The sequence below is a fragment of the Thamnophis elegans genome, chromosome 4, assembly GCF_009769535.1.
Source record: "Thamnophis elegans isolate rThaEle1 chromosome 4, rThaEle1.pri, whole genome shotgun sequence".
Taxonomy (NCBI): Eukaryota; Metazoa; Chordata; class Lepidosauria; order Squamata; family Colubridae; genus Thamnophis; species Thamnophis elegans.
In genome coordinates, this window is record NC_045544.1 from 135,710,856 (window position 1) to 135,738,682 (window position 27,827).

General features: G+C 44.7%; 1 protein-coding gene across 1 annotated transcript in view; it reads right to left on the bottom strand.

Annotated features, from left to right (window-relative positions):
- Positions 1-544: 544 nt before the first annotated feature.
- Positions 545-27,827, bottom strand: part of LOC116507919 (E3 ubiquitin-protein ligase RNFT1-like) — a 36,735-nt gene continuing 9,452 nt past the window's right edge. The window contains exons 3-9 of the mRNA XM_032216334.1: positions 20,094-20,170; positions 14,963-15,063; positions 11,952-12,105; positions 9,862-10,020; positions 7,479-7,544; positions 4,391-4,492; positions 545-1,336 (exon numbers count right to left, since the gene is read on the bottom strand). Coding sequence (XP_032072225.1) covers positions 1,202-1,336; positions 4,391-4,492; positions 7,479-7,544; positions 9,862-10,020; positions 11,952-12,105; positions 14,963-15,063; positions 20,094-20,170 — 794 coding nt within the window. The 3' untranslated portion in view covers positions 545-1,201. The remainder of the gene's footprint in view (positions 1,337-4,390; positions 4,493-7,478; positions 7,545-9,861; positions 10,021-11,951; positions 12,106-14,962; positions 15,064-20,093; positions 20,171-27,827) is intronic.

The following is a 27,827-nucleotide window of genomic DNA, read 5'->3' on the forward strand; positions in this document are numbered from 1 at the left end:
AAGACTGCTATCATGTCTCCCCTAGTCCTTCTTTTCATTAAGCTATCACAATTTAAGTCATGATTTAAATCACTGGTAGAAAGGCTCGATTTAAATCAACTCGATTTAAAACAATTTTTACGGAGCAACTGATATCTCTATCCCACAGCGGCAGACTCGCCAAAAGTTCCAATATTGCACAATATACAGCCTCATGCTAAATAACTAAGCTCCATTTCATGCTGAATGGAGATAATTATTAATGTTATAAAACTATCTTTAGATAGATTTATACTCCAAAAGGATTTTATTAAAATTTAAAAACTATTTAAATAAATCCAATTTAAAATTTTAAAAATCATTTTATTTAAAAAGTCATCAATTTTTATCCACCCTGATTAGCCTGCAATACTGCACTCTAATCACTGCACCACCATATATTAGATTTAATATGCTCACCTTATTCCTCGGTCACAAGTAAATTCATGTCATACATATAAGTGCTGGGAAAAAAATGAGTTTGTAAACATGTCAAAAGGTTTAACACAAAAAAATTGCAGGCTGACCGATTCAAACTGCATTTATTTTCACCAACCATAGGCTACATTTTTTTTAAAAAGTATCGCTAAAATAACAGCTTTCCTCTTTAGTAAAAATCTAGCTGCTTATGACAAAATAGAGGCCAAAACTTTTGTTCTTTAAAATTCGGACTTAGAAAATGTAAAAAACGTCATCCAGATTTGCATAATTGAAAATTTGAGATTTACGTTCATGGAAAGCCGAAACGATTCCATGAGTCTCGCCACGCGACGGCCAGGTACAATGGTTAGAAGCATCCTGACAACGGCAAATCCTACGAGGTGGATTTTGTACCTAAAAAATCTTACAAGTTTGCACACGCCAGATGTTAACACTGGAAGCAGTAAAAAGGTCTCCCATTGCTGATTTTGGTAGACTAGTGATTGTAAAAAAATACTCAGAAATTTGGGGATTTCCCAGAAGCAGCCTTGAACGGGGGTTAATTCCGTGTGGAAAATTAAGGAGGATATGGGGCTGTGATAATCTGAACGCATTCCAACACAGTCGAGTGGAGAGGACAAGGCATTATTCCTTCTGCCTCCCTCTTTCCTTCCAGCCATTGTCCTCTACAACAACACGCACGCCTGACGTTCAAATGAGTCCATACTGTGAAGCACAAGGCCACTTTTATTTTTAGCTTGCTTTAATAGAGTTGCAACTGGGCAGAGGTTGCGCCGTCGTACCACTTGTTGACGTGAGTGGAGAGGACTGTTCGACAGAGGGGACAGGTCTTCTCCCGGTTCAGCCACAGAGCGATGCAGTCGTCACAAAAGACGTGCTGGGAAGAGAAGGGATTGCTTTAGTTAGAGGAGCATGCAAATGTCAGGAGAATATGACGCAAAGGTGCCTTTTTTCCCCCCAAGATGCAACTGGACTTTCTGGGTTTTTTTTTCCTTTGAAGATGTTTTGCTTCTCATCCAAAAAGCTTCTTCAACTCTGACAGAACAATTAACCGGTGGAACTACTTGCCTCTAGAAACTGGGTGCTCCATCACTGGAGGTTTTCAAGATGTTGGATAACCATTTGTCTAAAGTGCTCCAGAGTTTCCTGCCTAAGCAGGGGGTTGGACTAGAAGACCTCCAAGGTCCCTTCCAACTGTGTTATTCTATTCTATTTTATTCTATTCTATTCTGTCAAAGAGATTTGTCAAAGAGATCAGACAACCATTTGCCTGAAATGGTGTAGGTTTCCTGCTTCAGCAAGGGGTTGGACTAGAAGACCTCCAAGGTCCCTTCCAACTCTTCTATTCTGTCAAAGAGATCGGACCACCATTTGTCTGAAATGGTGTAGAGCCGGGATGGTGAACCTATGGCGATGCGTTGCCTTGTCAGCTGGCCAGCGCAAATGCGTGCGCTGGCCAGCTGAGTTTTTTTAAAGCCATTTTTCACCCTCCCCAGGCTCCAGAGGCTTTATAGGAGCCTGGGGATGGCGAAAAGAGTCTCCCCTCCCCCGGAGGCCGTCCGGAGGCTTCAAGAGCTTCCCTGAAGCCTCCAGAGCGCAAAAACCGGACAAACCGGAAGTTCGGTAACGGACTTCCGGTTTGCTCATGGGGCCGGTTTAAGTCCTCCGGAGGCTTCAGGGACCTTCAGGACACCTCCCTGAAGCCTCTGGAGGACTAAAAATGGCCTTACTTCCGGTTTGCTCGTAGGGTCCTTTTTAGTCCTCCGGAGGCTTCAGGGAAACCTCCTGAAGGTCGCTGAAACCTCCGGAGGGCTTAAACCGACCCTACGAGTAAACCAGAAGTGACTTCCGGTTTGCTCGTAGGGTCCTTTTTAGTCCTCCGGAGGCTTCAGGGAAACCTCCTGAAGGTCGCTGAAACCTCCGGAGGGCTTAAACCGACCCTACGAGTAAACCAGAAGTGACTTCCGGTTTGCTCGTAGGGTCCTTTTTTGCCCTCCGGAGGCTTCAGGGAAGCCTCCTGAAGGTCCCTAAAGCCTCCGGGGGGGGGGGGGGGAGGCTGTTTTCGGTCTCCCCAGGCTCCTATAAAGCCTCTGGAGCCTGGGGAGGGCGAAAAAAGCATGCAAAGAATGGGGGGAAGAGCCTCTCATGCGTGCATGAGCACTGGGGGTTGTCAGGTGTTGAATTATGGGTGCGGCACGCCCACGCACGACCCCCCCTGCGCTCCCCCCCTTATGGAACGCGAGTCAAAAAAAGATTCGCCATCGCTGGTTAGGGTTTCCTGCTTGAGCAGGGGTTGGACTAGAAGACCTCCAAGATCCCTCCCAACTCTGTTGTTTCTGTTCTGTCGAAAACTAATCCTGGGTCACAAAGTCTCTCTGCCATTATTCTGAACTTCCTAGAGGTAGTCCTTAACTTATGACCAGTCACTTAGCAACAGTTGGAAGGTATGACAGATTCCCCCGAAAGGTGCTTACGACCAAGCTCCGAAGTTACAACAGCTGGCCTCTCTCCCCCCCCCTTTGCAGTAACATGACCATATTTCAGGCATGGTTTGAAGCGTCCCACAGTCGCGACCATGATTTATGTTTTTGGGCAACATCAGTGTTTACTTCTGTTTTGGGGCAAAAACATCCCATACCGAACAATCACACAGCACCCACTGAACAACCATTGTGATTCACTTAACAGCCGTCTTAAAAAAAAAGGGTGGTGTAAAATCAGCATGGTCAGGTGACGGGCCACTTTACGACCGTCACGACTTCTAACCATAACGAACAGGCTCCATTAGGGTTGCAAGTTGAGAGTTACCTTTAACGGGACCCAAAAAATCTTTCAGATACTTCTACTTAGTCTTAAAACTTAGTTTCAGATCTTGTAATGCTTATGCACCAGTTAGAATACTTTTAAGGTCAAACATGCAGACTTGAGAGAATCTCCCAATATTTGCAGGATGGATTAAATAACCCAGTGGATGATGTCCCAAAGGTGCTTTTTTTCAAGAGGCAACTGGACTTTCTCTGTTTTTCTTTGAAGACGTTTCGCTGAAGGTTCTTCAGCTCTGATTGGATGGTGGGGAAAAGAAGGATTTATATTCTTTGCAGACAGCTGGTCATTTGCATCCCTTTAGAGAGTCATTGAGGCCACTTGAAGCTTCATCTGCTCTGACTGGATGATGGGGAATGGAAGGATTTATGTTCCTTGCAGACAGAACTGGTCATTTGCATTCCTTTAGAGCATCGTTAAGCCCACTTGGACATTTGCCTGTGTCCTTGGGGGGCGCCTGAGTAGTGCAAATGGATGCGGAACCTTTTTGGAACTGCTAAAAGGACTGTGCTGTAGACTGGAGATACTCCTTGCAGACAGCTGGTTATTTGCATTCTTTGGAGAGTCGTTGAGGCCACTTGGAGGTTTGTGTCCTCAGAGTCTGGTTTGAAAGAGAAGTCGAAGAGGCCATCTATGTCCAAATTGAAGAGCCCTGCCTCAACAGAGGGGGAGGGATATGACATCATCTATCTCCAGCCCACAACACCTTTCAGCAGTTCCAAGAAGGCTCCACACCCATTTGCACCACTCAGGTGACCCTGAGGACAGAGATAAACCTCCAAGTGGCCTCAACGACTCTCTCAAAAGGATGCAAATGACCCAGCTGTCTGCAAGGAGTACAAATCCTTCCCTTCCCCACCATCCAGTCAGAGCTGGAGAAGCTTTCTTGGAGGAGAAGGGAAACATCTTCCAGGAAAAACCAGAAAGTCCAGTTTCCTCTTGAAAAAGCACCTTTGGGACAGTCGTGACTTGGATATGACTGAGGATATCCACAGACATTAAGGAGCTGAAGATCTCATTTGTTACGGAAGTGCGGTTACAATGAAAACGGTGCACGCAGACTTCAGTGCAGGGTGTGGCTTGCAAGGATTTGACAGGTGAGTGTTACCTGGCAGAGGAGGACAACTGGCTTCTGAAACTCAGCTTGACAAATGGCACAAAGATCGTCTGCTTCGGCACGCTGCCTCTTGCTGGCCACCACGCCGTAGCTCTGCAAAGCGAGGAGGAGGAAGAGGGTGAAATTATGTCAGAGGCGCTGGAGAATAGAGAGAGTATTTAGGGGTCCTTGGTGCTTTTTGAGCCTGGTTGTTTTCTTCCAGATGTTTCACTACCAAACTAGGTTAACATCATCAGTGCAAAACCCCACTCCCTTCTAGCACTGATGATGTTACCTAGTTTGGGTAATGAGACGTCTGCAAGAAAACCACCAAGCTCTGAGATCACCAAGGTGCCCTCATTTCAACCTTCAGCTACAGATATTCTCCTTTAGAGGGTTTTTAGTTTGCAGTTCTGACCCAGAGACATCCTGCTCGTCTGTTCACCGTAAGCCCAGATTTATTTTTGGATTGTTTTGCAGCGTTTATTTTTTAAAAAAATGCAGAGCGGATCTTCCTGGACAAAGATCAGAAAAGGCTCCAAGGATTTGGCTCGTAGATATTTGGACTTTTCCAAAGCAACAGATGGATATGATTAATTTTATACATATAAAAAGGTAAGACTTTCAGTCGCCAACTACTAGCACTGATGATGTTAGCTAGTTTGGTAATGAAACGTCTGCAAGAAAACCACCAAACTCAGAGAGCACCAAGAATTCCACATCCTTCCTCTTCCTCACGCTCCACTCCTTTCTAGCACTGATGATGTTAGCTGGTTTGGTAATGAAACGTCTGCAAGAAAACCACCAAGCTCAGAGAGAATTTCACGTTCAGCAAAACTATCAGGTCAAGCTATTCTAAACAAACCCCAAACCCCGCACTCCCTTGCACTGATGATGTTACCTAGTTTGGTAATGAAACGTCTGCAAGAAAACCACCACGCTCAGAGAGCCACGAGAACGCCACAAGAACTGGCGTTAATTCTGTCCCAATGGTTGCGGTTCTTTGTGCCATGTTTTATAGGATTATAAATACTAATGTAATAGTTGGTATCTATTATTTTTGAGACAGAACTTTTGATTTTTTAAAATCATGGTTATAGATAATGTATGTGTCAGGCCTGCAGTCATATTCCTTTGAGGATCTTTGGCCTGCCACACACTCATTAGGGGTGGGGGGATTTAACAAGGGGTAGAATGTGTTGTTTTCAAAATAAAAAATTCCTTCCTAGAAGCTCAAAGTCATCTTTTGTCTCCCAAACCGTTGCATCTGACCGGAAGCAGTTGGGCGTAGGTGCTAGCGTGGAAGAAGAAGATTGGACCATGTGATGGACTGTGGGTGTGGGGACAAGATCATGAACTTTTAACTGGGTGGGATCCTGATGTAACTTCCAGAATTGGGATTCCATAGCACGATGCCAACATGGCCTGCCTTATTAAATTGGAACTTTAAGCATAGTTTTGCCTTTGACTCTGATTTAATTCTGCATGATATTTGGAACGCTGACACACACTCTTTCTTTACTATGCTGTTTCATTAGTGGGGAATTGGGAGGGGGGAATAGTAAGTAGACGACTGTGTTGTCAAAATAAAAAATTCCTTTCTAGAAGCCCAAGGTCATCCTTTGTCTCTGCATTTCTGGACCTGACCAGAACTGGATGGGTGGAACTGCCAGTGTGACAATAGAAGATTGGACCATGTGATGAACTTGTGGGTGTGGGGGGCAAGATCATGAACTTTCAACTGGGTGGGAAACCCAGGAAGCTTTCAGATTCGGGTTTTCCACAGATGTGCCAACATGTCTCTCTTAATAAATTGGAACTTAGAGCAATACTTTGCCTTGGACTCTGATTTAATTTTGGATGATATTTGGAACTCTGACATTATGTCTGTTGCTCAAAATGTACTTAGAGGGTGATGTTTAAAGAGGCATGAAAGCAGTTGTTGGAAGGACTTGCTCCATCTGAACTTTGCTGTATAGCTTTTTCGATTGATTGATTTACTCATTGCATTGATACAGCCACCCATCCCGCAGAAGCTAACTATAATAGCAAACAATTAAAATTCTGAGTATTGCACAGAGACACATGCTGTGTTTCAGCTCTCTCCTGCGACCAGAGTCCTGGTTAAGAAAGAAGCTGGCAACTATTGGGATCCTTTGTTTTCTCCTTGGTGATTCCATGCTTAGGTTTGTCTGGCATTAATCCCTGCTTATCTGAACATTGCCTGGAGGGGTGTTCCAATCCTTTGGGTTTTTTTCCCCCTAGGTTTTGTCTTTTGAATGGTGTGTAAATGTGGGTTACCTCTACGTGTTTGTTGATGACCGATACCTTCTTCTGCCAGCTCTAGTGTTATTCTGTAGCTACCCCACTTATTCAAGACTAGGGACTCAGTTTATCAAAGATGTTTATTGGGTTAAGGTGATATTCTAAGGTCAGACATCTCACTCTCCGCCCCAGGGAAAAAGAAATCCCCCCTTTTTTCGGGTCTCCTGAATGTCTGCCCAGCGATGCCTTCCAAACAGAGAAACAATGTAATATGAATGACTCATTGAATTAACTCTTTAATCTGTTATTGAAATAAACAGATTCATTTCTGAATTCCTATTAAGCTTGAGACTCATTCTTTTGCAGATCATACAAGTTGTCCACAACTTACAACTATTTGTTTAGTCATCATTGAGTGTTACAACAGCACTGAAAAAAGTGACTGATGATGCCATTTTTCACACTTATGACAGCATGGTCATGTGAGCAAAATTCAGATATTTGACATGTATTTATGATGATATTTTGCAACCTTCTGACAAGCAGTCAGTGGGGAAAGCAGATTCACTTAACAACCATGTTACTAACTTTAAGAACCACCGTGATTCACTTAACAACTGTGGGAAGAAATGGTTGTAAAATGGAGCAAAGCTCACTTCACAGCTGTCTTAGCAAAGAAAGAAAGAAAGAAAGAAAGAAAGAAAGAAAGAAAGAAAGAAAGAAAGAAAGAAAGAAAGAAAGAAAGAAAGAAAGAAAGAAAGAAAGAAATTGGACTCAGTGGTGGTCGTAAGTCAAGGATTATCTGTAATTCTCCTTGGAGCATACAAATACTCACCGGCCGTGTAAAAAATATCCGTAAGACCCTTCTGAAGTTTTTTAGCTGTGTAAAAAAACTCAAAAGCTGAAAAACAAATGGGAGAAAAAAATTATGGTTTGTCCTGTAATAATAGAGTAAGGTTCTACATATAGGCAAGAAAAACGAAATGCACAGGTACAGTATAGGTGGTACCTTGCTCAACAGTAGTAACTGTGAGAGGGATCTTGGAGTCCTAGGGGACAACCATTTAAATAGGAGCCAGCCGTGTGCAGCAACTGCCAAAAAAGCCAACACAGTTCTAGGCTGCATCAACAGAGGGAGAGAATCAAGATCACGTGAAGGGTTAATGCCACTTTATAAGGCCTTGGTAAGGCCACACTTGGAATACGGCATTCAGTTTTGGTCGCCACAATTTAAAAAGGATGTGGAGACTCTAGAAAGAGTGCAGAGAAGAGCAACAAAAATGATTAGGGAACTGGAGGCTAAAACATATGAGGAACGGTTGCAGGAACTGGGTATGCCTAGTTTAATGAAAAGAAGGACTAGGGGAGACATGATAGCAGTCTTCCAATATCTCAGGAGCTGCCACAAAGAAGAGGGAGTCAAACTATTCTCCAAAGCACCTAAAGGCAGGACAAGAAGCAATGGGTGGAAACTAATCAAGGAGAAAAGCAACTCAGAACTGAGGAGAAATTTCCTGACAATTAATTAAGTGGAAAAAAAGTTGCCTCCAGAGGTTGTGAAAGCCCCAACACTGGAAGTCTTTAAGAAGATGTTGGATAGCCCTTTGTCTGAAACGGTATAGGGTTCCCTGCCTAGGCAGGGAGTTGGACTAGAAGACCTCCAAGGTCACTTCCAAATCTGATATTGTATTGTATTATTGTATTGTAATAGTTCACTTGGTTTTTCAGACTTAAAGGATTTTTTGGAAGAACTGAAGCTCTTAACTATGAAACTACCATGTTTCCCCAAAAATACAACAATTCTTATTTTCTTTTCACCCCAAAATATGGCCTTGGCCTTATTATTGGGGGGAGGGCTTATTGTTTTGGGGTTACAAAATAGCGCAACACAGCAGCCATGAGGTGACCATGCTCATGAGCAGCTGCCCGGCAACCCTCCTCTCCAGCCAGGCAGAACGGCACTCCCAGCGGTATGCAGAAGGCGCCAAGCCGCAGGAGTCGGGGGGGGGGGAGGTGCTCGCACGGCTTGCCGCCTTCGGGATACCGCTGGGTTGGTGAGTGCCGCTCTGCCCAGCTGGAGGGAGTTGCGCGAGCACCTGTTCCACCTCCCACTCGCGCACTTCCCAGCCTCACCACGGCCTGGGCCAGCTCTCCCTGCAGGGCCAGGCCGGCCGGTGCTGCCACCATCCCAGCACTGTGGCTTCTAAACCACCAAAGTCTGTCACTGGGGCAGAGAGTCTTCTGGCAGCCAGCCCACAACCACAGAGCAGGAAATGCATTCCCAGAGTGGCCACTGCCAGAAGACTCTCTGCCCCAGCTCTGGAAGATTTCAAGGGTTTGGAAGCCGCAGAAGAAGCCAATATCCCTCTTCTTTGTGGCAGCCCCTGAGATATAGGAAGACGGCTATCATTTCTCCCCTAGTCCTTCTTTTCATTAAACTGGACCTGCCCAGTTCCTGCAACTGTTCTTCATATGTTTTAGCCTCCAGTCCCCTAATCATCTTTATTGCTCTTCACTGCACTCTTTCTAGAGTCTCCGCATCTTTTCTACATCATGGTGACCAAAACTGAATGCAGGATTCCAAGTGTGGCCTTACCAAGGCCTTATAAAGTGGTATTAACATTTCACAGGATCTTGATTCCATCCCTCTGTTTATGCAGCCTAGAACTGTGTTGGCTTCTTTCTCTCCTTGATTAGTTTCCACCCATTGCTTCTTGTTTTACCCTCAGGTGCCTTGGAGAATAGTTTGATTCCCTCTTCTTTCTGGCAACCCCTGAGATATTGGAATATACTGCTATCATGTCTCCCCTAGTCCTTCTTTTCATTAAACTAGACATACCCAGTTCCTGCAACAGTTCTTCATGTGTTTTAGTCTCCAGTCCCCTAATCCTCTTTGTTGCTCTTCTCTGCACTCTTTCTAGAGTCTCCACATCTTTTCTACATCGTGGCGACCAAAACTGAACGCAGTTTTCCAAGTGTGGCCTTACCAAGGCCTTATAAAGTGGTATTAACCCTTCACGTGATCTTGATTCTATCCCTCTGTTTATGCGGCCTAGAACTGTGTTGGCTTTTTTGGCAGCTGCTGCACACGGCTGGCTCCTGTTTAAATGGTTGTCCACTAGGACTCCAAGATCCCCCTCAAGGACTACCTGCAAACTGCTCCCACTGTGACTCCATTCTTTTGAGGGTAAGACACTCGGAAGGCAACCAATGTTTACCTTTAGGATAAGATACAGCAGAGCCAGCAAGATGCCAAAACTCCACCCGATGCTACCGTCCGATTCCCTTAAGCCAACCAGATATCGAAACCACACAGGGGCGGGAACCACTTTAGAATAGCTCTGGCAAAGCTCTTCCAACAGCATATACCAGTAACCCTGTAGAAAACAAGGGAAACAGAACAAAGACGAACATTAGAATTCATGCAATGCAGTTAGTCCTCGACTTACAACGGTTCATTTAGTGACCATTCAAAGTTACGACGGAACTTTAAAAAGGGACTTAGAACCGTTCTCCGCACTGACAACCAGTGTGACTACTTGGGGTAACCCAGGAGCAAATACAGTAAACAGAGGTTTGTATTTAAATAGTGGTTTTATCTACAAAGAATATATACATACATGTACTTTAGTCAGACCTCAAACAAACAGCAATCAGCAAATTACAGCACAGAAGCACAGATGGAGAGAGATACGCCACAACAGGGCCTCTTCTTATTACAGGCTCTTAAAGTGACATCAGCCCAAAAACCTTGCTGACTCATTCCCAGCATTACATCACCGTAGGAACTGGTCAGCTCTTAAACACAACCATCCCAGTACCCCCATGGTCACACGATCAAAATTCCAGCACTTGGCAACTGACGCATACTTATGACGGCTGCCGTGTCCCGGGGTCATAGGATCACCATGTGCAACCTTCCCAGGTGGCTTTTGATAAGAAACTCAATGGGCGAAGCCAGATTCGCTTAACAACCCTATGATTCACTTAACAGCTGCAGTGATTGGCTTAACGAATGCGGCAAAGGAGGGCATAAAACGGGGCAAACTTCACAGCCACCTTAGCAAGGGAAATTTGGGGCTCAATCGTGTCCTCCTGTTTTTATAGCAGGTTGCTAAGTATTTTCAAGACACAAAAAGAAGAGTGTCAAAGCAGTGATTTTTTTGAAATCAGAATTTAAGTCACCAATGGGGGGAATTAGGGGGATAAAGTTCCCCCCACCCTTTCCAGTACAAAGTTACAATAGCACTGAAAAGAAGTATGACCATTTTTCAGAGTTACGACTGTGGCAGTATTCCAAAAGCCGTGTGATCAAAATTCAGAAGCTGGGCAACTGGCTCGTATTTATGATGTTTGCACTGTGGTGTGTGTGTGTGTGTGTGTGTGTGTGTGTGTTGATCGACTTTTGTGACCTTTTGGTGAGCAGCGGAGAAGCCAAATTCACTTCACAACCATAACAAATGCATGATCCACTTAACAACTCTGGCAAGAAAAGTCACAAAACGGGGCAAAGCTTCCTTAAAAACGTTCTCACTTAGCAACAGACATTTTGGACTCAATAGTGGTTGTGAGTCAAGGACTCACCTGCATGGCCCCTTTCAAATGCACCCCTCAGTTCCAAGGCAATATCTGCATTCTTGGCAATGAGTTAAGGCAGCAAAACCTGGTCTCACTAAAAGCAGCACAACTGTTGTGGCCCGCCAGTGGAGCTGGTGGCAGATTCAGATGGTGAGGAGGTTGGGGAGGAAGATGGGCCAGTCCTGGAGTCTGGGGAAGACTCTGAGGAGGGCTCTGTGTCGGAGGCAGAGAGGGGGCCAGGGCCATCCGACAGTTATCAGCTGCCTTCAGAGTCAGACATCAGTGAGGCAGATGAACAGCTGGAGCCTGTTCCCAGTGTGCGCATGCGCAGAGTTGCCAGATGAAGGGAAGAGCTAAAGAACAGGGGTTGACTTGGGAGTAAGGCCACAGGTGGACGATGAACGGCCCCTCTCATAGGGAATAAAAGATGAGCGAAAGGGGAGTGGAGTTTGCAGGAGACAATTAGTTCCCTTAATTAGTTCGTGACTCTCTGAGGCTCCTTGCCAAGTTTTGCAGATATGGGCCTGGCAGCTCTCCAAGCCAGATAAGGTCTGTGACTGTCAATCCTCCCTTGAAAGACTTTGCTGGATGTCAATGAGCAGAATTCACAGTCAATTAATCAAAAGGTTTTTTTTGTCGGGACAAGAAATCTGCTTCGTGGTTTGGGGAAGCCTCACTCAGAACAAGGACAGCTAAATTAAAATCAAATTAAAAAGAGTGGCGTCTTTACCTTGGATTTAAGAGACATGATAAAACAAGGCAGCAGGAGAACGGCGCATTTCAGGCTCATGAAGACAAACTTCAAAACGAAATCTGTGACGCCCACAATCCAGAGCACCTCCCAGAAGTTCAGAAAATCCACCGTCGGAGTTAAGAGGATCAAGCTTTGAAGAGAAACCATAAAAACAGCAGAGGATTAGGGTAACTGGGATACAAAACCCAGCCTGGAAAGAGGTTAAAGGGATACAACTGGAAAAATACAGACAGTGGAGGAATATAAATGGAGAAAAACAATATATATATATATATATTTACATATAGTCCTTGACTTGCAAAAGTTCATTTAGGGACCATGGGAAAATTGTTTTGTGATTCTCCCCCCCCCCCCCCGTGTCAGCCTCTATTTTGCTTGCTTGCTATTGGCTGCCATAGAAACGGGGAGGGTGGGAGCTTAAGGTATTTGGGATGGGAAAGTTATGGTGCTGGAGGAGTTATCAGAGGGGAAGTTGGGTCTCACCAACTGAATGAGAAGTTTTGAAGATGCATCTCACATGACACCTTAGGGGTTGCAGATTGGTTATTGGATTGGGGTGACGGGGGGGAGGGTGCTGGGTAAAAGTTTGATATTGTTCTGACCCCCCTCCTTGCTCGTTCAGAAACGACAGCCACACACAGCTTGCAAAGGAATGTCTTTATCACTCCCAGCTTTTGCTGGCTGCGAGCCCAAAATAAACATAGATAAATTCTCTGGCAAAAAGTTAAACAGCAAATGCAAAAACAAACTCTCACAGCAAACCAGGTTTACATAAAGCAAATCACTTATCCAAGTGCTTCTTTGAATCATGAACACGAACTAGAACAGGAACGGAACTAACGAACGAACGACATTGACTTCTGCGACTAAGGCGTGGCACCATCAGTCTTTTATCCACAGGAGGAGATCCTTAACGAGTTACAGATGCTTGTTATCTTCTCCTGTGAGCATCCTGAAACCACTCACAGATTTCTGTGTCAGTCTGATAGCAGCTCCAAAGGCTCCTACCGAGCCACAACAGATATGTGCTAGTTTTGGCTCAGATCTTGCTTTTCGTTTGCTGCTATCCTTTCATGACCAGTAAAAGTATCTTTAATTCCACATTGGGAGTTTTCTTTCTTGGTTATTGATGGAGGAACGCCTGACACACAGATTATCATTCACTTTTGGGATTTTGTTGGCTTCGTCATATACAGGCAGTCCTCGACTTACAACAGTTCATTTAGTGATATGCGAAGTTACACCACCACTGAAACCAGTGACTTATGACCAGTGGTGAAATCAATTTTTTTTTACTACTGGTTCTGTGGGCGTGGCTTGGTGGGTGTGGCAGGGGAAGGATACTGCAAAATCCTCATTCCCTCCCGATCAGCTGAGACTCGGGAGGCAGAGAATAGATGGGGGCGGGGCCAGCCACAGGTGGCATTTGCCGGTTCTCCAAACTACTCAAAATTTCTGCTACCAGTTCTCCAGAACCGGTCAGAACCTGCTGAACTTCACCCCTGCTTATGACCATTTGTCACAATTAAGACCTTGGCAACATCCCTGTGGTCACGTGATCAAAATTCAGACGCTTGGCAACTGACTCGTATTTATGACGTTTGCAGTGTCCCGGGGTCACGTGATTTCCCCCTTTTGCGACCTTCAGATAAGCAAAGTCCAGGGGGAAGCCAGATTTACTTCACAACCATGTGACTAGGGCCCCTCGCTGTCGGAATCTGGTGGCAGCTCCAATGGCTCCTGCTGGGCCACAACATTAATGTAACTCTTGTCCCGCAGAAGTTGTCCGTGGCAAATGAGCTGGGGCCAACTCTCATAGTGTGAGCCCGGATGCCATTTTGGGAGCATCTTCAAGGCTGCCACAGCAAAGCCGGGTGGAGCTGTGGGAATGTGAGGTTTGTGTGTGTGTGGGCTGGGGAGGGTAGAGATAGCTGGGGGATGTGTAGCAGTGGTGGGATTCAAAAATGTTTACAACTGCTTCTGTGGGCATGGCAGGGGAAGGATACTGCAAAATCCCCATTCCCTCCCGATCAGCTGGGACTCGGGAGGCAGAGAATAGGTGGGGGCGGGGCCAGCCAGAGGTGGTATTTACCTGTTCTCTGAACTACTCAAAATTTCCGCTACCGGTTCTCCAGAACTGGTCAGAACCTACTGAATACCACCTCTGATGTATAGCCAAAATAGCAAGGATGCTCTACCAGTGTTGGAAGGGCGTGGACAAAAGCCAGTTGGGACTGCAACCTGATTGGATCATTGGACAGACCTGTGACCTGGGAGGCAAGTACTTTGGGTTTTGATTTGGGTGGGGAAAACTCCGGGTCCTTCAAAGTCAGGTTTTCACCAGCTGTGCCAATATGATACCCCAAATAAAATTATGCTTTGAGGAAACGCTAGGCCTCAGAGTTTTGATTGCTTTGGGTTGTTACCATATTTTTCAGACTATAAGATGCACCGGAGTATAAGACACACCAAGATTATGAAGAGGTAAATTTAAAAAACAAAGCTTTTGCCTTCCAAAACCCCTGGAGCACTCTGCGGGCCTCCCAAACCCTCTGCATGCCCCGTTTTTTTGTGAAAAAGAGAGCATGCAGGGAGTTTGGGAGGCCTGCAGAGTGCTCCTGGGGGGCTTGGGAGGGCAAAAAACACCCCATTTTTTGTGAAAAACGGGCCCATTTTCTCTTGTTTTTGCCCTCCCTGGCCCCCGGAGCAATTTGCAGGCCTCCCAAACCCGTTGCATGCCTCGTTTTTTGCAAAAAACACGATTCGCTGGGTGGGGTTTTGGGAGGCCAAAAATGGCCGTATTCGGTGTATAAGACGCACCAACATTTCCACCCTGTTTTAGAGGGGATGGAGTGCATCTTATACTCTGAAAAATACGGTACTTGGAACCTGACACATAGATCCCCGTACATTGGGGGGGGGGGGAGTCCATCATAAGTCGAGGACTTCCTGTACCAATACAGGGAATCGAACCTGTGTTGTGTTACCTGTAATGAAGCGACTGAGAGTAGAAGGTGTAATAGATGAAAACAGATGATCCCGTCAGGAAAAATAGCAGCCACATACATCGTAGCCTGGAGCACCTTTCCTGCAAGAGAAGACATTTAGAAAATGTAGGTCAATCGGTAGCCTCACGGGGCTAAACCAAGATGCAAAGGGAGTCACGTGATTCCATTGGACCGGGATGGTATAAGGAACCCTGCCTTGAGCAGGGGGTTGGACTAGAAGACCTCCAAAGTCCCTTCCAATTCTGTTATTCTGTTATAGTCTTCCAAAACAAACCATTTCAATAAAATTCTGAGCTCCACAACAACAAAATATTGATCTGAAACCTGAATTATTATTTTTTTTGGGGGGGAGGAGACTTTACCAGAAACGTACAGTAAAGAAAATGTATATTTGATAATTCACTTAATAATTGCAGCTGGGATTGTATTTGCACAAAATTGGACAAATGAAGCGATCCCTCTGGATGAGAAGGTGATGAGGAAAATATTAGAATGGGCAGAAATGAATAGGTTAACGCTTGAAATTAAAGAGAAGGAACAATCTGATTATTATGACATATGGGAAATATGGGTAGAGAATAAATATGAAAAGTGGAAAAAAGCAGAGGAGCGAAACAGAGAAAATGTTTTAACCGAGTTAAAGAAGAAGAGGATTGTTATAGTATTAGGTATGGTATGTATTAGGATTAGTATTAAGTTAAGAATAGATAAAATATTAGATATGGCTGTACATTGTAATTGTTATTGTATAAATCAGTGTTTCCCAACCTTGGTGACTTTAAGTCCTGTGGACTTAAAAGTCACCAAGGTTGAGAAACACTGGTATAAACTATTTGCACAAAATGTTTGTACCCAGACGACACACTGTTTAATGGAAGATGTGGTTTCAATCAAAATTAAAAATTAAAAAATTAAAAACAACAAAAAGTCCTTGGAATGTTGTACTTCACAATATACAGGTGGTCTCGATCACAATTGAGCCCCGAATGTCTGCAGTCCAGCAAGGCAGTTTATAAGGGAGTTTTGCCCCATTTTCGTCCGTGGTTATTAAGTGATTCATTACACCTATTAAATGAATCGCTGCGGTTGCTAAGCAAAGCGGATTGCCTTTGCTTGTCGGGGGCCAGCTGGAAAGTTTACAAGTGGTGAACACGTGGCCCAAGAACAATGCAACGGTCATAAGTGCAAGCCAGTTTCCAAGCATCTGAATTTTGATCACATGACCATGGGGATGCTGCGATGGTTGTAAGAGTGAAAAACCAGCCGTAAGTCGCTTTTTTTCCGTGCTGGTACAATATCCCCTTTTGCAATCTTTGGACCAACAAAGTCAACGGGGAAATCAGATGAACTTAACAACCGTTTTATTAATTTAACAACTGTAGTGATGCACTTAACAACTGTGCCAAGAAAGATGCCACCAGATACGTGGGTCGTATGGTGGACATGTGCAGAAGCAAAAAAATATATTGGACAAAAATACAAATGTGGCTGGAAAAGATGATAAAGCAGCACAATGACTTAAAACCAGAAATATTTTTGCTGGAGATTTTGCCTGAAACTTAGGGAAAAGGGAATGCATATTTAATTATAAACGTATTAACCGCAGCTAGAATTGTATTTGCACCAAACTAGAAAAGTTGAGAGATCCCTACTGATGAGAATGTGATTGGGAAAATATTAGAATGTGCAGAAATGAATAGACTAACACTTGCCATAAAGGAGAAAGAACAAAGTAAATATCGTATTTTTCGGAGTATAAGACGCACCAATAAGACCCGTTACCTTCGGGTACCGTCGACCGGGCAATGCCGGTTGGCGACTACTCGGGGGAGGTCTTTCTCTGTAGCTGCTCCGGCCCTGTGGAATGATCTCCCCGCAGAGATTCGGACCCTTCCCACTCTCTCAGCTTTCCGTAAGGCCACTAAAACCTGGCTGTTCTGGCAGGCCTGGGGCTATTGACAATATAGTGCATGGTGTGTTTTTAAGTCTATCTTTTCTTTTTCTCTATGCCTTTTTTGATTTATTTGTATTGTAGGCCGCCCGGAGTCCTACGGGATTGGGCGGCATACAAGTGTTATTAAACTTTGAAACTTTGAAACCAAGGTTTTGAAGAGGCAAATTTAAAAACAAATTTTTTTGCACTCTGCAGACCTCCCAAAAACAGCCCAGTTTTTTTTTAAAAAAAGGGGGGGCATGAATAGCCTTTAGGAGGCTTGTATAGTGCTCCTACGGGATGGAGGGGCAAAAATGAGCAAAAAATGGTCTGTTTTTTGCTCATTTCTGCCCTCCCCAGCCCCCAGGAGCACTCTGAAAGCCTCCTAAAAGCTATAACAGCCATTTCGGTGAAGGGGGCAGGGTTTCAGGAGGCCAAAAAAAAATGCTGTATTCAGTGTATAAGACGCACCCAGATTTTCAGCCTCTTTTTTGAGGGAAAAAGGTGCGTCTTATACTCCGAAAAATATATAACATGGGAGCTATTTTATAAATGGTTGGAAAATAAAAACAGAAGTCAGAAATAAATAGAGATCAGTGAACCATAGAAAACATGTTGAGATAGAGACGTAGACAATATGATTCTCACCAATATGACTATTAAGATTATTATATTTAATATTATTATTATATTCTTATTAGAAGATACGTTAAGAAGGAGAAATGAATAGATTTATGATGCTTATTACTACTATTGTAAGGTTAGAGAATCAATATCAGTGTAATTAATACTGTTGAAAATTCTAATTGTTACTACGGAGATATTTGTACCCAGATGATACTCTGTTTAATGGAAGATGGAATGTTTAAGTTAAAAAATAAAATAAATAACGTTTTAAAAAATGGTGGCAAGAAAGGTCATAAAAACAGGAGAAAATTCACTTAAACCACTGTCTTGTTTAGCAACGCAAATGTTGGACTGAAATTGTGGCCTTAAATCGATGACCACCAGTGTTAGGTATTTACACTGATACTGACACACACACACAAATGCACACACACGCACACATTAACGGAAAGATATAACAGCTTAAAGTATTTTAAAAAGTTACAGATGATGCCATTAGGATGCTTTTGACTATTTCTCTGATATTAATTGTATTTATTGATTTTTTTTCTGCCCTATGCCACACAGAATGTCAAAACAGCATAAACAGGTTCAACTGGCATTTAAGTGGCTTTCTCACCGACTAGTGTTCCTTAAAATAAGTAACGTGTTCAGATACATCTAAATCTCCTACTCGGTAAATAAATAACGGAAGACCAATTTTAATAATATGTCCTGTCATATTTATAGGCCATGCTATGCTCTATAGATCAGTGGTGGGTTCTGGATCCCGTCGCAACCGGTACGCTGCGATGGGGCTGGGTGTCCAGCACGGGCATGCGGGCTGCACATGCATGCACATTCACTGCTGTGCGATGCTTTGACTGCTTGCCGGAGGGTTGTGCAGGCGCTGTACGCTGCACGCATATGCACAAATGGCCCAGCTTAGAAACAGGTAAGGAACGAAGGCGGGCGGGCGGGGCCCTCCAAAGCACTGTTCCGGTACAGTGGCTGCTGCTCACAGCAGCAACCGGTACACCCGTACCGGGGCATACTGCCCGGAACCCACCACTGCTGTAGATGTGCCAGAAGCTGCTGGCTTGTCAGAATGCTCTGAAATTTGTATCCCATGTTTATTCTTTTTACAAATATCTCAAGGCACCAAGCATATCCTAAACACCGTCCTCCTCTGATATTCCCCACAAAGGTAATCTTGTGAGGTGGGTTGGACTGAGAGAGAGTGACTGACCCAACTTCACCCAGGTGGCTTTCACGCCTAAGGCAGGACTAGAACTCATGGCCTCCCGCTTTCTAGCCTGTTACCTTAACCATTAGAACAATCTGACACTCTCTCTCTCTCTCTCTCTCTCTCTCTCTCTCTCTATATATATATATATATATATATATATATATATATATATATATATATATATATATATATATATTTATATATATATATATATATATATATATATATATATATATATATACATATACATACATACATACATACATACATACATACATACATACATACATATATATATATATATATATATATATATATATATTTCATATATCAAATTAGTTTATTGAAATAAAGGTAATCCTTGAGTTACGACCACAACTGAGCCCAAAATTTATGTTGCTAAACAAGACAGTTGTTAAGTGAGTGTTCCCCCATTTTACGACCTTCCTTGCCACCATTAACACGAATCATTGAAGTTGAGTGACACAATTGTGAAGTGAATTTGGCTCCTCCATTGTCAGAAGGTCACAAAAGCGAATTACGTGACCCCGGAGCACTGCAACCGTCATAAATGTGAGACTGTTGCCAAGCGTCTGAATTTCGATCCTCTGACCGTGTGGGATGCTGCAACGGTCGTAAAAGTGAAACAGTCATAAGTCACTTTGTCAAGTGCCGTTGCAACTTTGAACTGTCAATAAATAAATGGTTGTAAGTTGACTACCTATAATCCAGTGGTCTGCATGCATTAAGTTTAAATTTCTCAATGTGTTCATCTAAAATGTCCCAGGTAAGTATTTCCTTAAAGGTAAAGGTTCCCTCCATATGTGCTAGTCGTTCCTGACTCTAGGGGGCAGTGCTCATCTCTGTTCCAAAGCCGAAGAGCCAGCGCTGTCCAAAGACGTCTCCGTGGTCATGTGCCACCATGACTCAACGCCGAAGGCGCACGGAACGCTGTTATCTTCCCACGAAAGGTGGTTCCTATTTTTCTACTTGCATTTTTACGTCCTTTCGAACTGCTAGGTTGGTAAAAGCTGGGATAAGTAACGGGAATTCACTCCATTACGCGGCGCTAGGGATTTGAACCGCCAAACGGCTGACCTTTCTGATTGACAAGCTCAGCGCCTTAGCCACTGAGCCACCGCGTCCCTCTTGTCCTTAAAAGGAAGCCTGAAAAATGAATAAATCTATGCTATTTTATAGCCTGGTAGAACACAAGTCAACACCAACCTTCTATATTTCTGTCCAGAATTTGTATCCGTCTCCGGAGTAAAAAAGGAAGCTTTAAAAATACTTACAACCTTGCTGGAGGAATCGATACTTACTCTTAGGAAAACCTGATTTACAATGGCTTTGTTTGCATACATAAAAGTTGTGAGCAGCCCAATTCCCAGAGATATGCCTGTTAGGAAAAAAGGGTCAATTATATAAACAAAAAAAGGAAAAAGGAAGAAAGGAAGAAAAAGAACAAAAGAGGAAAACAAAAAACAAAAAGAAGGCAACGATCCCAGGTTTCTTTCAAACAAATGGCAAAATTAAGCAAGAACTACACAATGCTCTATTAAAGAAGGAGACAAATACAGCAGACCTTTTTATATACACAGGGGCACTGCAACCCTAAAATCCAATAAGATCCTACATAAATAAATTTATTTGTGAGAATTCCAATGATGAATTAATAAAGAGCATTTTTGTAGCTCTCACAACAAAATGGGGAGACCGATAAAAAGAAAATATTTGTAGCTCAGGGTTGAAATGAGGGGTGTTGTGGCCTGCCAGCGGAGTTGGCCGCAGATTCGGACAGTGAGGAGGTTGGGGAGGAACATGGGCCAGTCATGGAGTCTGGGGAAGGCTCTGTGTCGGAGTCAGAGAGGGGGCCAGGGCTGTCTGACAGTTATCAGCTGCCTTCGGAGTCAGACATCAGTGAGGCAGATGAACAGCTGGAGCCTGTTCCCAGTGTGCGCATGTGCAGAGTTGTCAGACGAAGGGAAGAGATAACGAACAGGGGGTGACGTGGGAGTAAGGCCACAGGTGGACTGTGAATGGCCCCTCCCATAGGGAATGAAGGAGGAGCAAAAGGGGAGGGGTGCAGAGATGGTATTCTGACCGGTTCTGGCAAACCGGTAGCGGAAATTTTGAGTAGTTCGGAGAACTGGTAAATACCACCTCAGGCTGGCCCTGCCCCCATCTATTCTCTGCCTCCCGAGTCCCAGCTGATTGGGAGGAAATAGGGATTTTACAGTATCCTTCCCCTGCCACACCCACCAAGCCACGCCCACCAAGCCACGCCATGCCCACCAAGCCACACCACGCCCTCTCAGCCACGCCCACAGAACCGCTAGTAAAAAAAATGTGAATCCCACCACTGGAGTGGAGTTTGCAGGAGAACAATTAGTCCATTCCTGCATTGCGGCATCTGAAAGATATGGGCCTGGCTACTCTCCAAGCCTGATAAAGGTCGGTAGTTGTGAACTATCTTGAAAGACGGTGGGAGAGGAAAGACTTTGCTGGAGAGGAATTCACTGTCAATTAAATAAAAGGGCTTTATGGGGACGAGGACTCGGCTTCATGATGCTTGGTTGTTTACTTCCAGACATTTTATTACCCAAACTAGGTAACATTATCAGTCCTAGAGGGGAGAGGCGGAGGAGGAGGACTGTGGGGTTCTTGATTATCTCTGTGCTTGGCTGTTTTCTTGCATTGGGTTTCTTTACCCAACTAGGTAACATCATCAGTGCTACAGGGGAGTGGGGTCTGCAGAGAGGAGGAGGAGGAGGAGGAAGAGGAGGAGGACTGTGGGGTCCTTAGTGCTCCCTGGGCTTGGTTGTTTTCTTGCAGATGTTTCTTTTCCCAACTAGGTAAATTCATCAGTGATAGTAATGAGTGGGGTTTGTTCTCGGGATGCCATAAAATGAGAGCAAAACCCTTTCTCTACTAGCACTGATGATGTTACCTAGTTGGGCAATGAAACGTCTGCAAGAAAACAAGCTCAGAAAGCACCAAGGATTCCTCAGAATGGGATGAATCCAACTTTGGGGAAAAATACTTGGGAAAGACTGGCTTGGAGATGTCGTGTTTTGACTGCGGTTTCCTATCTAATTAGTTCTCCATCTTCTTCTTCCCTGTCCCCTGGCACCATTATGCAATTAAACCGTAGTACAAAATGCAGGAGACAGGGCAGAAACTCACATGAGGTTGACTCAGCTTTTCAAAGGTTGACATCCTTCCAAGGTGGGTAAAATGAGGACCCAGATTGTTGGGGGCAATAGGCTGATTCTATAAACCGCTTAGAGTGGGAGCGAAATCCCTATGAAGCGGTACATAAGTCTAAGTACCATTGCTTGCAAAGGAAGGGAGGGAGGGAAGTAAGGAATCGGTGGTGGCACAGTGGTTAGAATGCAGTATTGCAGGCTAACTCTGCCCACAGCCAGGAAGTTCGATCCTGACCGGCTCAAGGTTGACTCAGCCTTCTGTCCTTCCGAGGTGGGTAAAATGAGGACCCAGATTATTGGGGGCAAGAGGCTGACTCTGTAAACCGCTAAGAGATGGCTGTAAAGCACTGAGAAGCTGTATATAAGTGCTATTGCTTGCAAAGGAAGGAAGGGAGGGAGGGAGGGAGGGAGATGTGGTGGCGCAGTGATTAGAATGCCGTACTGCAGGCTATTTCTGCTGACTGCTGGCTGCATGCAATTCGGCAGTTCGATCCTGACGGGCTGAAGGTTGACTCAGCCTCCCATCATTCCGAGGTGGGTAAAATGAGGACCCAGATTGTTGGGGGGCAATAGGCTGACTCTGTAAACTGCTTAGAGAGGGCTGTAAAGCGGTATATAAGTCTAAGTGCTAGGGCTACGGCTATTAGAACAGCCGGTACTCCAAAAATCAAAGCTGTATAATTAGAGCAAATGGCATCGTATCCGTGAAAGGATATTCCTACGGTTTAAATAAGGCAGCCACTTTCATTGCGACAGCATGACCTCAAATCTTTCCTATGCAGCTTCACATAGCTTATAAAAAAAAAAAGATTTGGGTATTTATTTGCCCACCTTGGGTGTTTACTTTGAAACAAAAACACTCTCCGCATTTGGTGTAGAATATTTTATTGCAGTGGCATTCTGCTGTTAAGCAGTGGTGGGATTCAAATAATTTATCAACCAGTTATCTGCCCTAATGACAGGCTGGGTAGGCGTGGCCAGGGGTGGTGGTCATGTGACTGGGTGGGTGTGGCCAACTCAACATCACTCATCGCAACCAGCCCCGCCTCCTGGCCACTCACCTCAACGGCCTCAACAAGGAAAAATTTCCCTCTCTATTTACTTATTGAACATCCAAAATGCCCCCCAAAATGGCCTGAAAGCATCCCAAAAAACGGACAAAAACAGCTAAAAAGCCAGCCCTAAAATGTCCCGAAAAATGGTCAAAAATGCCCTGGAAAATGGGCGGGGTGGGGCCAGCCAGTTTGCCCATGTTAACAACCAGTTCGCTTGAACCAGTCAGAACCGGCTGAATTCCCCCCTCTGCTGATAGGTTGTGTGGACTTCAACCCCAAGAATTCTCCAGTCAGCAAGCAATCTACACTACAGGTGTCAAACTCAACGCCTGCGGGCCCATGGGGTGCTTAAATCCGTCCTGCAGGGCCGACCTGGAAATATCAAGGGACTGGCCCGCGGTGCCTCTGCCAGCCAAAATGGGTTGGGGGCAGGCTGCATGCGGGCTATTTTCGGCCTCCCTGGCCTCCAGCAGAGCACTGCCAGCCAAAAATGGGCTACGCAGGGGGTGCAGGAGGCATCTGCATGGCCTGTTTTTGGCCAGCACAGTACTGCGGGAGGAGTCCGTCCCGTCTTCCCCACCTCCCTGCCCCCCCACCCACCGGCCCGTGGAGGAGAACTACAATGCTGATTCGTCCCTCGAAGAAATCCAGTTCAACATCCCCGATCCACACCCTAATTTTGAGCTGAGAGCCCCTGTGTATACGGCAACAAAAGGACAAATTTAAAAAATAATTCCTAGATGCTCATTAGCAATTTTTTTTCCACTGGAGGCACAGAACATAAAACAGAAGGGAAAAGGGCAGGAATAGCATTAAAAAAGATGGATCCCTTGTTCCCTTTAAAATGGGGAAACTGGACTTCAAGATGAAGCTAAGTACCAAAATCCAAATATCGGAAGCTATGCCCCAAACAGGGAGCGGAAGCTTTCTGCTCCTCCTTTTACTGGGGGAACTGAAAATAGAAAATATGGGTAGTCCTCAACTTGTGACCACAATTGAGCCCCAAATTTATGTTGCTAAGTGAGAAATCTGTCCAGTGAGTTTGCTCCATTTGGCGACTTTTTCTCTCCATATTTGTTAAGTGACACACTGTAAGTTCCTAAATTAGTAATACGGTTGTTAAGTGAATCTTAAGTGAATTTTACGATCTTGCTTGCCACGGTCGTTAAGTGAATCACGGCAGTGGATAAATTTGTAACCGGGTTGTTTAGTGAATCTGACTTTGCTTTTCAGATCCAAAAGGGAATCGCATGACCTCTGGACACTGCAACCGTCATACATGTGAGTCAGCTGCCAAGGATCCGGATTTTGATCACATGACCATGGCGATGCCGCAACGGTCATAAATGTGACCAATGGTCATAAGTCCCTTTTTTCAGTGCCCTTGCAACTTTGAACAGCCATTAAGTGTTGTTGTAAGTCGAGGATTACCTGTACATAAAAAATGAAAAGCAATTGTGTTTCTTACTACAGGCAGTCCTCAACTTACAAACATTTGTTTAATGACCGTTCAAAGGTCAAAGTTACAACGGCAATGAACAAAGTGACTTCTGACGATGTCACATTTACACCCGTTGTACTATCCTCGAGGTCATGTGATCAAAATTCAGACGCTTGGAAACTGGCATCTACCCAGACGGGGAACTCATCAAATCTGCAGACGACACCAAGCTGGCAGGAATAGCCAAAACTCCGGAAGACACGCTGAAGATACAGAAGGATCTTGACAGAACAGAGGGCACTATCTAACAAAATGAAATTCAATGGTGAAAAAAGTGCATTTAGGCAAGAAAAACGAAATGCACAGGTACAGTATAGGTGGTACCTTGCTCAATAGTAGTAACTGTGAGAGGGATCTTAGAGTCCTAGTGGGTAACCATTTAAATAGGAGCCAGCCGTGTGCAGCAGCTGCCAAAAAAGCCAACACAGTTCTAGGCTGCATAAACAGAGGGAGAGAATCAAGATCCCATGAAGTGTTAATGCCATTTTATAAGGCCTTGGTAAGGCCACACTTGGAATACAGCATCCAGTTTTGGTCACCACAATGTAGAAAAGATGGGGAGACTCTAGAAAGAGTGCAGAGAAGAGCAACAAAGAGGATTAGGCAACTGGAGGCTAAAACATATGAAGAACAGTTGCAGGAACTGGATATGTCTAGTTTAATAGAAAGAAGGACTAGGGGAGAGATGATAGCAGTCTTCCAATATCTCAGGGGTTGCCACAAAGAAGAGGGAGTCAAACTATTCTTCAAGGCACCTGAGGGCAGAACAAGAAGCAATGGATGGACACTAATCAAGGAGAGAAGCAACTTAGAACTGAAGAGAAATTTCCTGACAGTGAGAACAATTAATCAGTGGAACAACTTCCCTACAGAAGTTGTGAATGCTCCAAAACTTGAGGTTTTGCCTGATCGTCACTTAACATCTGCAGTGATTCACTTAACAATTGTGGCAAAACAAGTCACAAAATGAGGCGCAATTGAATTTGGCAACTGCCTTGCTTAGCAACAGAAATGTTGTGCTCAATTGTGGTTCTAAGTCGAGGACTACTTATAAATCCCATCCGTCCCAATGTAAGGAAAATATATTGACTAGACAAAGGCAGTTCAGACGAACTTGTATTAGATGGTTTAATCGGAAATAGGTTTAGTGGTATCAGTGTGATAATTCAGGTTTAAAGGTAGAGGTTTCCCTTGCACATATGCACTAGTTGTTCCCGACTCTAGGGGGCGGTGCTCATCTCCGTTTCAAAGCCAAAGAGCCAGCGCTGTCCGATGATGCCTCCGTGGCCATGTGGCCGGCATGATTAAACACTGAAGGCGCACGGAACGCTGTTACCTTCCCACCAAAGGTGGTTCCTATTTTTCTACTTGCATTTTTTACGTGCTTTCGAACTGCTAGGTTGGCAGAAGCTGGGACAAGGAACGGGAGCTCACTCCGTTACGCGGCGCTAGGGATTCGAACCGCTGAACTGCCAACCTTTCTGATCAACAAGCTCAGCCTCTTAGCCCTTCGAATTCAGGTTTATGCTTCATAATTGCAACTGACTTATTGTATGAATTTTTTAAAAGACATTGTTAATACAGGTAGTCCTCAACTTACAACAGTTCATTTAGTGGCCATTCAAAGTTGCAGCAGCACTGAAAAAAGTGACTTAGGACTATTGTTCACACTTATGACTGTTGCTGCATTCCCATAGTCACGGGATCAAAATTCGGATGCTTGGCAACAGACTCATATTTATGACGGTTGCAATGTCCCAGGGTCATGTGATCTCCTTTTGCAACCTTCTGACAAGCAAAGTCAATGGGGAAGCCTGATTCCCTTAGTGACCATGATTCACTTAACAACCGGGGTGCTAATTTATCCACTGCAGTGATTCACTTAAGAACAGTGGCAAGAAAGGTCATAAAATGCGGCAAAGCTCACTTGGCAAAGGTCTCACTTAACAACAGAAATGTTGGGCTCAATTGTGGTTGTAAGTCGAGGACTGCCTGTATTCTGCAATGAACTTCCAGTTACTAGTGATAAAAACAGGTAATCCTCAGCTTACAACCAGACACTTAAGCAACAGTTTGAAGTTATAACGGGCACCACAAAAGGTATTTATGGCCCGGTTCTGAAATGTTAATGGCCACCCCACAATTTGTGATCACAATTTGAGTGCTTAGCAACTGGCCAGCATTTACCGATGCTTGCAGCTTTACGGCCGTCTCACAATGCCGCGCGCACACACACACACACACACACACACACACACAAATAAATCACAAAATCACATTGGCCACTGATGACCTGGTTCACGGCCATCACAACTTACAACTGTAATTGGCAAAGCTGCGGATCAGTCAGGGGATGGCCTAAATCCTTAAAAATCTCCTTGAAGGAGGTGGGTGGTGTGGAAATATCATAAATAAATAAATAGAAGATTGTGGTTTTTGTTTCCAGTCCTCCTGAAGGAGACATATAACAAAAACATTATACAGCAGGACAAATGTTCTAATTTTCAACCCTTTGGAGGCCTTGGGGCATTGATGGCGAATCTGTGGCACGCAGAGCCCTCTCTCTGTGGGCACGTACACCATTACCAGCTGCTCTTCCTGTTTCCGCCGCACCAGTTGGTGTTCGCACGCGCCAGAGCTCTGGAAACCCAAAGGCCAACTGGTTGGTGCACGCATGAGCACCGGCCAGCTGATCTTCGGGTTTCTGGCACTATGGCATGCGTGCGTTCTGACTTGGGCACTTGGTGCTGAAAAGATTCGCCATCCCTGCCTTAAGGCTTTCCCCTGGTTTTGGTTTAGCAGGAGAAACTATTTTGTCTCTAGCTAAAAACAAAATCACTTTTGGGTACCACAATTCAAGAGTGTTGTGGCCTGCCAGCAGCCAGCAGAGCTGGAAGTAGAGTCGGACAGTGAGGAGGTTGGGGAGGAACATGGGCCAGTCCTGGAGTCTGGGGAAGGCTCTGTGTCGGAGGCAGAGAGGGGGCCAGGGCCGTCTGACAGATATCAGCTGCCTTCGGAGTTGGACATCAATGAGGCAGACGAACAGCTGGAGCCTGTTCCCAGTGTGGGCATGCGCAGAATTGCCAGATGAAGGGAAACAGCTAAAGAACAGGGGTCGATTTGGGAGTAAGGCCAAAGGTGGATGGTGAATGGCCCCTCCCACAGGGAATAAAAGAGGAGCGAAAGGGGAGTGGAGTTTGCAGGAGGCAATTAGTTCATTTCTACATTCTTGCCAAGTATTACGGCGTCTGAAAGATATGGGCCTAGCCACTCTCCAAACCTGATAAAGGT